General features: G+C 35.1%; 1 protein-coding gene across 1 annotated transcript; it reads left to right on the forward strand.

Moving 5' to 3' along the window:
• Positions 1-3260: 3260 nt before the first annotated feature.
• LOC106551909 (vomeronasal type-2 receptor 26-like) lies at positions 3261-11909 on the forward strand. Its single transcript, XM_087714604.1, has 5 exons — positions 3261-3506; positions 4346-4407; positions 8038-8245; positions 10005-10131; positions 11008-11909. Exons 1-5 carry the CDS (start codon positions 3261-3263, stop codon positions 11907-11909), a joined length of 1545 nt encoding a protein of 514 aa, XP_087570730.1.
• The last annotated feature ends 552 nt before the right edge of the window (positions 11910-12461 follow it).

Consider the following 12461-nt stretch of genomic DNA (forward strand, 5'->3'; position numbering starts at 1 on the left):
AATTTGCAAATTTATGTCGAGAAACAGGTCTCTGAAAGATATTTAAGTCAGAATTTGTCAAGTTCCTGAAAAATGAATTTCTGTAGATTGGGCTATATGTTTCTATTTATAGGAGGGAAAAAGAGCAATATAAAAAAATATTAGTAGAAATAAATTAAATGTAATGTACATCAGTATAATAACCTGTTTAAAGTTGCCCATATTGTATAACTTCAAGTTTTTAAATATTACAATTAAATAAAAAATAAAGACAAGAAAAATGCATAATATTGCCAACATGAATAAGAGCTAGGAAGCAATTTTAAGATGATTACAATAATTAACAAGGACTATGCCAGATATTGGAGAACAAAGATGATCGGACAATAAGTGGGCTACTGGAACAAGTCAAATTGGTATTTAATTTCATTTTATGAAGTGCAATGACAATAAAGTGAAGATAATGATGATGAAATTTGATGAATATAAATATTTTGTTCATGTACCCCAACATGATTTTTTTTCCTGGACACAATATTTTACATTTTTTCAGCTCATGAACTATATGATTTTCAGGATAGGTACTACAAACTTGTCTTGTGATGATTTGGGACCAAGTCTTCTCAGTCATTTTTCTTGATTTATACATGAAATATGAAAAATCTTCAAAAAGAGCCAGAGTTCTATTTTTTAAACTTAGTAATATTTAATTATTCTATATAAGTTTTAATTTTGATTAACATTAATGTTACCATATTTTTCAGACTATAAGACACACTGGACTATATGACACACCTAAATTTAAGAGAGGAAATCAGGAAAAAGTAGCTTTTGCCCTCCACACATTGTGTTTTTGCTCTCCCTGTTTTCACCAAAAACTGGGCTGTGCGGAGCACTGCAAAGTGCTTCTGGGGTTTGGGGGCTGGGGAGGGCAAAAATGTGACATATAGAGGGCTTGGGAGCCCCAAAATGCCTATATTCAGTCTATAAGATGCACCTAAATTTTCACCCATTTTTAGGGGTGGGGGAAAGTGCATTTTATACTCAAAAAATATGGTAATTTGATGTTTTATTTGTGGAATATGTGGCTGAAATTTAGCTATAGGATGACATTTAGGAAGCCTTTTGTTCATAAACACAAGAATATATTTCAATTTCTTAAATACCACCACTTGGTATGGTTAGAAACGGTGTCTTAATGAAATACTAATCTGATAGAGACAAGAATTAAAACACAAGCACATCTCTTCAATTGAAAAGAAGAGAAACAGAAAGTGAAGGACTACGGAGATCTAAATTTATAGTTCCTGTTTTAAGACCTTCTTTGTATGAACATTGATATTACTTTGCATTTTCCATCATGATAATAGAGAGGTGCATCATAAAGGAACAGAGATTTTTTCTTAAGATCTCACTGCAACTATCAAGGCAATTGCAAAGAAAAAAAGTGAATTTTGTTGTAAAGTGTCTAAAAGAGGTGGGGTTTTTAATGTTCTCGTATTCTCTGAATTTCTTTGGGGTAGTGGTGGCTGGCTTGGTTTCTGAATGCAGCATGACTATCTCCATCTTTGCCATTACTATCTTCAAAACCTTTTCTGGCATCGTACCATGACTTGTTGGCTCATTTCCACCTTAATTACTTCATTAATAATTTGAAGGTTGTGATTTTCTTTTCCTTTTATAATTGTCAAAGAAGACTGTTATTAACTTTACTGTTCCTCAAAGCCCTGACTGACAAATTATTGTACTTGGAAAAATTAGCACTGAGTGCTCACTGACAAATAAATCATTAAAAATGTAAGGTAAAATGATCAGAAATTCCCCCCCACCGAGCCATTTACATTCTAAGATTATGTTATGTGAGGAACAGAGAGAGTTCAACCTCATCCTCTTTTGAGTGTTCTTAAGAATTTTGCAGCAATGAGACAAATTTTGTCAAACAGATTAATATTTATTATGATGATACCAAATCTTTTCCTACTGGTATTGCCACATATGACTTGCAAGACACAACCAATAAAATGCAATAAAATCCAAGATCCCGTCCCAATTGATCACAAATTTTTCCAGCCAGGTGACCTCCTCATTGGTGGTATGACTTCTTTTGTTTTCATAACTAGAGATTTTGGAGGTTTTGCGGAAGATCCCCATCATTCTCTTGTGGGTGAATCCCTGTAAGATATTATTTTCTTTTTACAGCTATTAATCTAGATTACATTATATAGTATCTGCATGATGTATTTTGCTACAATAATTAAAAATAAGAATTAATGTTTAATGATTTTTTTTAGTTTATAGATTATTTTATTGCATTTGAAGGGGAAAACAAGAAAAACCTATATTTCTTAAATCAAGTTTTTAAGAATTCAACTAATATTCCAAATTTTATGGGTATTAAATTCAGAAAAAAAGGAATTCCAGCCATCACTTCTTGGGTTGAAAATTATAGCATCATATTATAAAACTGACTTCGTTAAATTTCAAATTGCACTGAACTACTGGAATGCAGTTTGGTCATAGGTACAAAATATTTTATTTCAGTAAATGTGACATTTTTATAGGAATAATATAGTCTAATATAGTTTTATATAGAATAATATTTTAGTTTTATCATTTATAGAATGATACAGTTTGCTGGGGAATACAGGAGTCCAGATGCAAACATCTTTGCTAACAATGTTCTTTTATCGGTAAAATTCTCATTCCGCCTTTTTAAAATCACTTTATTTTTCATTCCCAATTTATCCATTACATTGAAGATTACCATGGCTATAAGTATCACATTATCATCACCTATTTTTACAGATATTGTTAGGGAAGGAAAGCTATTTGATTTTTAGTTTAATTGTAGTAGAAGTTCTAATATTTTTAATTATGCTTTAAAGTCACTTAAATCAAAATAAAAGCACCCCAGTATAAAAAAATAGTGATTTTGCTTGCCAGCTGTATGAACCTAATGTCCATGCTATGTGCTTGGTAATGATGCTGGTCAGGTGCACAAAAGAATTATTTTGAAATAGCAAAGAGAGGGGAAAAGTAAACTATTCCCTTTAAAAATAATTCCACAATATTTACACCTGGGTTGAGGTATAAAAATAAAAACATAAAACAATGAGTATTATCTTCTAAATGATTGAATAGAACTTAACCTTTATTTGGTTAACATGAAAGAGAGATTATATTTTTCATGGGGTTAGTTTCATTGTCCTTTATAGATGCAGAATACAGTATCTAATTCCTGTTGCAGAGTCCTGACTAAATACTATCAGCATATCTTAACTATGGTATTTGCTGTGAAGAAGATCAATGAAGACGTCCAACTCTTACCTAATATCACCTTAGGCTTCAGAATCTATGATAAGAGTGCTGAGTATCATGCCAAAATGGAACTTTTATCTAGCCAGAACAGATTTGTTCCCAATTACAAGTGTGGCACCCTGAACAAACTCATATCAGTTGTTGGGACTGTTGATCCAGGAATCGGTAGTGATATGGCAGATATATTAGAGGCTTACAAAATTCCACAGGTAAGATAGATGGCTTTGTCTTTCCAGATGTACAAAATTGCAAAACCTAAAAATATAATTAACTTTTGTTTATATTTCTCCTTTGATCATATTTAAGGAAGTACCTTTAATATAGCATAAAGTTTAAAAAAAAAACAGTTTCAGAATTTGGTGTTAACTCTTAAACATCATCTGTTGTTAATATGCTGAGAAAAAAATCCTATTTAATGTTTCTGCTTTTAATTTATTTCTATTTAATTTTATTAATATATTCTCCTATTCATTCAGGTGCTTAAGGAGGGCTTTCTCCTTTTAATGTAGTGCTCACTTACCAATTACAAATGGAACTGGAAATCCTAACACTAAGCACCAAGATCAGTAATTGAAACACTTTATGGCTATGCCTCTCTTACAACTTCACTTCTGCTTTTATTGTTAAGCAAATTGTCATGGTTGTTAAGTGAGACATCATCTTACCATGACACAGGATTTCACTTCTGCATGGTGCATTACTTCTGCTTGTTGGAAGCAAATTGAAATGTGGGTCATATGACTTTGGCATGCAGCAATGGTTCTAAAAGTGCACAAATTGTGAAGCACCCAAATGACAATCATACTGTATGACAATTGTGTTGCTGCAGTATTCAGAAGTATAAGCGCTGTTTGCAAAGTTGTTTTATTTTTTTAGTGATTATGACCTCTGATTCTATGTTCTATGACAGGGTGCTAGAAAGAACTCCTCTTTCAGTGATACGTTTTGCTAAGCATGAGGGACAAGGGTCTAACAAGCAAGTACTTGCGTTGACATTCCTAAGGACCCTGTCCATTTCCTTAGGTCTGTTGGGATATAACTGCTATAGGATATATCTGATCCTTGGGCTTCTCTAATGGATGCTTGGAATCCAACTAATAGTGAATGTAGGCAATTTTCTCCAGTATGTGTTCCACAAACACTTCTGTGTATCTGCAGATGTTTGTCTGAGCCATCCTTCCTGAGGAAGGACCTGGTGACATTGAACAGGGCTGCTGAGTGACACTGTGAAGTCACAATAATTTCTGGTATTTTGCTGTTCTTAGCACCACAAGGCAGGCTTTAATATAGCTTTGACCCATTTAATACTTTGCTTTCTTCCCCTGCTTCCATGCCCAACTTTGCCATTTTCAGCACCCTCAGCTCATCCATGAACCACAGAGGGTATTATGGTGATTGGCCAGGAAAGGATGTACAGGTGTGATATTGTCCAGGATCTCAGCTGCTTTCTGATTTCAGGCTCCAGAGAACCAAGTAGCAGTGTCCCCAGGATTTGGAGGTCATTATCTTTATGGAAGGAAAATGAGGGGCAGGAATCGGATTATCATAGAATTGTAGATCTGGAATGTAACACTATGGTCTCTTTAACATACTGTCCATAGAAATTAAGTGAAAACATATGCTGATATATTTTTAAACTATTAATTTAGCATTAGCAATAGCGGTTAGGCTTATCTACTGCGTCACAATGCTTTACAGTCCTCTCTAAGCAGTTTACAGGTCAGCATATTTTCCCCAACAATCTGGTTCCTCATTCTACTGAACTCAGAAGGATGGAAGGCTGAGTCAATCTTGATCTGGTGAGAATTGAACTGCCGAACTACTGGCAATCAATAGTCAGCAGAATGAGCCTGCAATTCTGCATTCTAACCACTTTAACACCATAACACTTTATTTAGAAATGACATACATTTTATTTTGAGATTGTGTATTTCATCTTACTGTTTTTTCTACACACACACACATACACAAACACACATTTATATTTAAATTTGTATTTATACTTTCATAGTTTCCAACTGACTGTTTCCAATATGAAAGCCATTTCTACTACCCCATGGTTCCAGGTGAACAATTTTACTACAGAGGGATTATTAAACTATTTTTGTACTTCAGGTGGACATGGGTTGGAATACTTGGAGCAAAATTTGACCAGTTAATCATTTCAGAATTTCCTCTCCATGGTATCTGCATTGCCTTCTTAGAAAAATTCAGACCAGTTTACATAGACAATTTTTTCGATAATCTGAAATGGCTTGTTGAAATGTTTCACCTTCTTGTTAAAAGCAAAGCCAATGCTATAATACTCAATGAGAATAACCTTTTAAATGTAAGATGGTTGTTACGTCTACCTGAAATGGAAATAGTTTCTGTAAAGCCAAAAGGTAAAGTGTGGATCGTGGCTTCCCAAATGGGTCTTGCATCATTCTTTTACCAAAAAAGCTGGGATATCCAAGTCCTACATGGTGCTCTGACCTTTGCAGCTCACTCAAGTGAAATAACAGGATTCCAACATTTTCTCCAGACAAGAAACCATTTCTCCTCAAAAGGGGATGGTTTTGTCAAAAATGTCTGGGAACAAGCATTTGGTTGTGCATTCCCAAATCCATCTGAGAATGAGGAAACAGAGGGTCTCTGTACAGGGAAGGAGAAACTGGAGAGCCTTCCTGGGGCTTTCTTTGAGATGAAAATGACCAGTCATAGTTACAGTATATACAACGCAGTGTATGCTGTGGCACATGCTTTTCATGCCATGATGTGTGGTCAACAACACAGGAGAAAGCTGAAAGGCAGAAAACTCAATCTTCAGGATCTTCAGCCATGGCAGGTAATTTAATGAATATCAATTATCTTGGAAATGGGATTTAAATTCCACTGACTTTCCAGCTTCTCATAACCTCCAGACCATAAAGAGCAGATATACTTAGTAATAAATCACTACAACTTCCATGTTTATTTGTTATCTCTTTCCCTCGCTTTGTTATCTGTTTTGAAGTATAACCTCGATGAATTTTCTTTGTACTTTCCAGCTCACTTGCTCTCTAGCTCTTATCCATAGATAGTTGGTATATATGTTTTACCTACTCTCCTTCCTCCCTGTATCATCCACCAACATATACAGGAACTATTTCCTATAACAAGCTTTATTCTTTTCAAGGTGATAAGAGTTTCTTATTTAAGTTAAGTCTCCCTTTTAAGAAATATAGGTCCAAAATAATGACTATATTGCAAAAACTGTAATCTGTGTAGAAACTAGAAGTACAAATTTCTTTTAAAAAACAATTTTTATTTGTTTTTGAACAAGGACAAACAAACATAAAAATAAAAATAAAAAAAACATCTTCCATTACAAATTGTAGAAAGTGTGTCAGTTGGTTACAGTATTTCCATGCATCTCTTCCATAGTCAGCACCTCCTCTCAGAGAGGAGAACTGACGTCGTGACGGCATGATGTGTGATCTTGATAATCTGAGATTGCAGTCGAATTTCTGCCGCTGGATGGTCCATTTGGACCTAAACTGTCCTGCAGAAAAGGTGATTGAGAAGGGCACCTCCTGCTGATCTCAAGGACACTGCAAAGTCCCTGAAAGATCCAGGAATAGCCCTTTTTTCCGGCGACAGAAACACAGCTAATGAAGCTGCTGAAGTTGGGACAGCTCCAGAACAGGAAGAAAGCGGAAAGAAAAAGTGTGTCAAATTGGTGAGGAAATTTTATTATTAGAGGAAGAGACTACCCAAGAAAAAAAATTAAGTTAAGTTAAGATTGAAGACAGAAGACTGTAGGTAGTGAGATTGATCTGCATTGAACTTAGTGTGTTATCTAGTTTCTAATTTTTTTTCATGGATGGAACTTTTGCAGGAGCTCCCTATTTTTTAAACTGAATGGATTAATTCTTTCTTCTTCTTTTTTCACTTTTGCTTATACCTATGGTTTAAAATTTTCCTTCTTTTTTTATAATGCTTGATTTGATTGAGTGGATTGTTTTTGATCTCCATTTAAGGATTTTTATATATTCTCTATCCCATTTAAATGAATCTATTTTTGCCTCCTTTCACTTCTTCTTCTAATAATCCCACATATTCCCCAAAGATTCAATAACCTAAATTTAAAACTGATTTTCAATTTAGAAGAAATACAGTATATCAATAACACACTTTAACTTTCATTCTCCATCATGGCATCTAATATCTTTCTTTATTTATGCATGAATTAAATACATCAATGGCAGACATTTTAGTATTACTGAAATATAACTTTTACATTTTGAAAAGTTAGTTCAAGCTGTGCCTATTTCTTTCTTCAGATGATTAATTTTGAAATATTTTACATATTAAAATTATCTGGTGGTCAATTTCTCTTTAATAATAGAATACAAGCTTCATAAGGTTCTTGTAAATATAAGCAATGATTGATTATATTTATTTGTTAAATTATATTTAACAAATATATTTATATTTCCAAATAAGTTATATTTTGCATATTAATATTTGTATGGGATTTTTTAGGGGAGGGTGGCTGGATTATTTTTAATTTTTGAAAGTTAGAGTATAAGAAAGTGATTTTTAATAGGGACTATAGATGATCATTCTTGACAGGAACAGTAGCACATTAGTGTAGGGACAGTCTGATATATATTGAAATGGTAAAAATACTGATATGACATCACATAGTCCTATATATTAACCTTGCTTTCTTACTGTATATTTGTTTCATGTTCAGCTTCATTTCTTTTTGAAAAGAATCTCATTTAACAACAGTGTTGGTGATGAAATTTCCTTTGATGAGAATAAAGAATTGATTACAGAACTGGATTTGGAGAACTGGGTCATTTTCCCCAACCAGTCTTTGCATCGAGTGAAAGTTGGGAAGCTGGATCCCTGGGCTGCTGAAGACCAAAAGTTCACCATTCATGAAGAAGATATCACCTGGCCAAGCATTTTTAACCAGGTAAGTCATGCATTTAGTTAATTTGTTTAAATGATTTGGATGTTATCCGAAGAGTAGCTTAATATCATTTAACATACAATAATATAAAATACTGGGAGGAATTGTCAACAAAGCGGAAGAATTCAAACTTTTTGAAAATCAGGGATACATATTCAATTACTTAAATTAGTATTATTTTTTCAAGCATATGTTGCTGTCAAGCTTAAAAAGACATGGAAGATGTACAAAGTACACTAAATATTGTAAAGTTGAGAGACAGTTCAGTGTAGTGCTCAAGCCACAAAGCTATGGTCATGTCTTAAGTAAGAAGCCAATTGGATGACTTTGGACCAATCACTGTTGCTGAGTCGTAAGAAGTGGGTAATGGCAACACTATTCAAAATATTCAAAATAAGACATCGCGGGCTAGTCTAAATCATTGTTGAAAATAAGAATTCAGAATTCAGTCTCACTTCATGCCAGGACACTCTACTAAAACAGGATTGGTTACTGTTAGATAATTTTGCAAGGGCTGAAGATGGAGGTGGTTCAACCATTCTGTGGCTTATTGACCCCTGGCTATCAATACCATCAACCATGGTATCACTCAGAGATTGGGAGTGGAAGGCACTATGATATTGTAGTTCTCCTCCATGGCCCTTTCTAATCAATGTTGGTAGGAGAGGAGAAGTCAAACTCTAGGTCCCTTCAGTGTGGTTTGCTTCAGGACTTGGATTGTATTATCAGTAATATACCCAATTATATATCTCCAAACCTAGCTAGACCAGTGATGTGGTGACACTGCTGGCTAAGGATTTCGGTGGGGAAGAACTGCCAGGAACTCAATCCTGGCATCCTGGTCCAGATGATTCTTCATGTTTGACCCTGGACAGGAGGGAAGTATCTGCTGCACTGCCTTCCAGTTTCTTTCCAGGTGGAATTCATGGTCCTGATTATCCCATTTAAAGCCCTATATGATAGAAGGTCAAACTATCTGTAAGACTGCCTTTGCCTAAAGATGTCTACCTCTCCTACCAGGTCAGATAGGTTGGGCATGCTCTTAGCCCCTTCCCTTCTAATGACTTTTATTGTTTTATCAATATATAAAATACAAATAAAAATAAAAATAGAAAAGTAAAGGAGGAAAAAGAGTCCCTTCCCATAAATGTTGTCATTGGCTGGAAGCTAGGACCCATGCCTTTTCCATGGCAGCCCTTGCCCTATGGAATGCTCTGCCCCCTGAATGTTGACAGGTCTCCACCCTTTTATCCTCCCGTAAAGCTCTGAATACCTGGATTTTTCTCCAAGCACTGGAATAAGACGAGTACTTTAGAACTTTGCTTTAGCACAAGGTTCTTAGTATTTTTAATGTTTTAATTGGTTTGGTTTTATACTTTTAATTTAAATGTATGAGTCTTTTGGTTTTTGATTTGGAATTAGATAGAGCTGTCTCCTGAAGACCAGCTCTTTCTGTAATAATTTTTTCTCATCCATGATTTCATCTTCCATGAAAGAGCAGTGCACCAAAACTTTGGACTTTTTTCTGCTTTTATTCATTCATTTAGTATTTGTCATTTTAGAATAAACAAGCTAACTGTATGATTAGTAGAACTAAAATAATTACTCAATGTTGATTAATTTTCATCATGGTTGATAAAAACACCCCACAAAATATTAGATTAGATTTCTTTATTTGTACAATAGTGATCAATTGTGAATTTTCAACTTTTTCCTCAAATACTGTAAGGCTAATGTTTTTCCTCTTTCATTTATTGGACAGACATTACCTATTTCAGTGTGTACTGAGAGCTGCCACCCTGGTTATTTCAGGAAAAAACAGGAGGCAAAGCCATTTTGCTGCTATGATTGCCTTCAGTGTTCCAAAGAGAAAATGTCAAGTCAGAAAGGTAAGAGACATTGTTAATCCATTTGATGGTTCTGTAGGACAATCTATGAAGATATAAGTTCCTTTTCTCTGCAGATTTTAAAAGTATTAAATGTGAGGACTGATTACAAAGTTACCTTTTCATTAATGTCATAACTCCAAACAATTGTTAACAAGACAGTCATTAAATGAGGATTACATTTAGTGCTTTTCCTGCACTCCCCCACTCTTTGGAATACTCATCCTAGAGCTTGGATAATTAGCAAGAAGTAAATTGATATTTGTATTTATATTCGCTAGAGATGAAGTGATTGAAGGAGAATTGCAGGCATGAAATGGGGAAGACACTTTGAGAAGAAGATAGTAGTGTTGGCTGTTTGACTAGCACAATGATGACAATGACCACCGAATCACACAAGAGACAAATAATAAGTCTTTAATATGAAATTAGTTAGGTCTTCTCAATGTCTGGCAGTTAAGTATGCCAGAATGAGGGTTCCAATAAACTAATTCAGGCAATCACTCTATTCTGTGATGGGAGAAAGAAAAAATGGGTCAGGCATAAGATAATATGTATCAAAGGATATAATGGCAAACCCAAAACTCAAAAAGAAATGCTGTAAAGGTTGCAAATGTGGACCTTGGTTGCAAAGATACTTTTTTCATCATCATTACTCTGAATCATTGCAAATAAATAGCGACAATGACAGAAATAATGAAATGAAGTCATGAGTAAGTAACATTCCTTTCCTTATTCTGTGTTCTCTTAGGTACCAAATATAAGAGTACAAAGTCTAAGAAGTCAATCAAATCCAGCTTAAAGAAAAAATATATTGTAAATGATATCAAGAATAGCATAACTGTATCACATACATAAATTTATCTATTTAAATTCTAGACATGGATGACTGTCTGAAATGCCCAGAAGACCAATATCCAAATAAGAACCAAACTTCATGTATTCCAAAGAAAATATGTTTCTTGTCCTTTGAAGAACCAATGGGAATAGGTTTAGCTATTATGGTACTTTTCTTTTCTCTTTGCACAATTGTGGTGTTCACAACATTTTTGAAGTATCACCATACTCCCATCGTCAAAGCTAATAACCGAAATCTCACCTACATTCTACTCATCTCCCTCCTCCTCTGCTTCCTTTGCTCACTGCAATTCCTTGTTGTACCAGGCAATATTATATGTGTCCTCCGACAAATTAGCTTTGGCATCATCTTCTCAGTGGCTGTATCTTCTGTGCTGGCAAAAACCATCACTGTGGTTTTGGCTTTCATGGCCACTAAGCCAGGATCCAGAATGAGGAATTGGGTGGGAAGAAGAGTGGCATTATCCATTGTCCTCTCTGGTTCCCTACTTCAAGCAGGCATCTGTACAGTGTGGCTCTTCACATTCCCCCCTTTTCCTGACATGGACACCCATTCAGAAATGGAGCAAATTATACTAATGTGTAATGAAGGCTCATCTACCATGTTCTATTGTGTCCTGGGCTACATGGGTTTTCTGGCAGCTGCCAGTTTCACAGTAGCTTTTTTCTCTAGGAATCTCCCCAGCAGTTTCAATGAAGCCAAATGCCTCACGTTTAGCATGCTGATCTTCTCCTCTGTGTGGCTCTCTTTTGTCCCATCCTATCTGAGCACTAAAGGCAAATACATGGTGGCTGTGGAGATTTTCTCTATTTTGGCGTCTAGTGCTGGATTGTTGATTTGCATATATTTCCCCAAATGCTATATAATTATTTTTAAACCAGAACTAAATAGCAGGGAACAATTAATAAAAAGAAAATATTAATAAAATAATAATTAATAATAGTGTCATTTCCATTCACACATGCACACACAAGGCCTCATGTCTTTATTGAGGCTTTGTCTATCCCAATTAGTATTCCCCAGGATTTCTCCCACACAGGAATCAAAAGAAAGTCAATGAGTCAAATGTCCAGTCTGGTAATATGAAACAAATCCATAAAGTCCCCAGCCAAGTTCAAACTGGGTTGCTGCCAGTTCAGCCTGGATAGGGCAAACCGATAATAGCAGTGGCAGGAGGCTCTGCCCACCCTCCCAGATACTTCTGCACATGCACATAAGCTTCTGTGCATGCACAGAACTGTTGTACACATGCACAAGTGTGTGCAGAAGCACGCCCAAACTGGTAGTAAAAAAATTGACAACCCATCTCTGGTTCAAAGTCAAAACAAGTCCATGGTCAGAGTTCAATTAATAATGCCAAGTTTCCAGAAGCAAAATCTCAAATCTGAATAGCAGAGTCCAAATCTAGCAGTAGAGTTAAGTTTTAAATCCATAGCAAGAATCATGAAGGCTGAAAAAATGCACAGCAAGAAGC

This window comes from Thamnophis sirtalis, unplaced genomic scaffold (assembly GCF_051295495.1).
Source record: "Thamnophis sirtalis isolate CommonGarterSnake01/CBP01778 unplaced genomic scaffold, rThaSir2_p1.2 scaffold_4, whole genome shotgun sequence".
Classification (NCBI taxonomy): domain Eukaryota; kingdom Metazoa; phylum Chordata; class Lepidosauria; order Squamata; family Natricidae; genus Thamnophis; species Thamnophis sirtalis.

What these genes read in the sequence shown, in the direction of transcription:
- LOC106551909 (XM_087714604.1), top strand. Translation starts at nt 3,261, where the DNA reads ATGGTATTTGCTGTGAAGAAGATCAATGAAGACGTCCAACTCTTACCT. An exon ending in GGCCAAGCATTTTTAACCAG is followed by an intron (nt 8,246 to 10,004) that starts GTAAGTCATGCA and finishes TTTATTGGACAG; the next exon opens with ACATTACCTATTTCAGTGTG. An exon ending in GAAAATGTCAAGTCAGAAAG is followed by an intron (nt 10,132 to 11,007) that starts GTAAGAGACATT and finishes TTTAAATTCTAG; the next exon opens with ACATGGATGACTGTCTGAAA.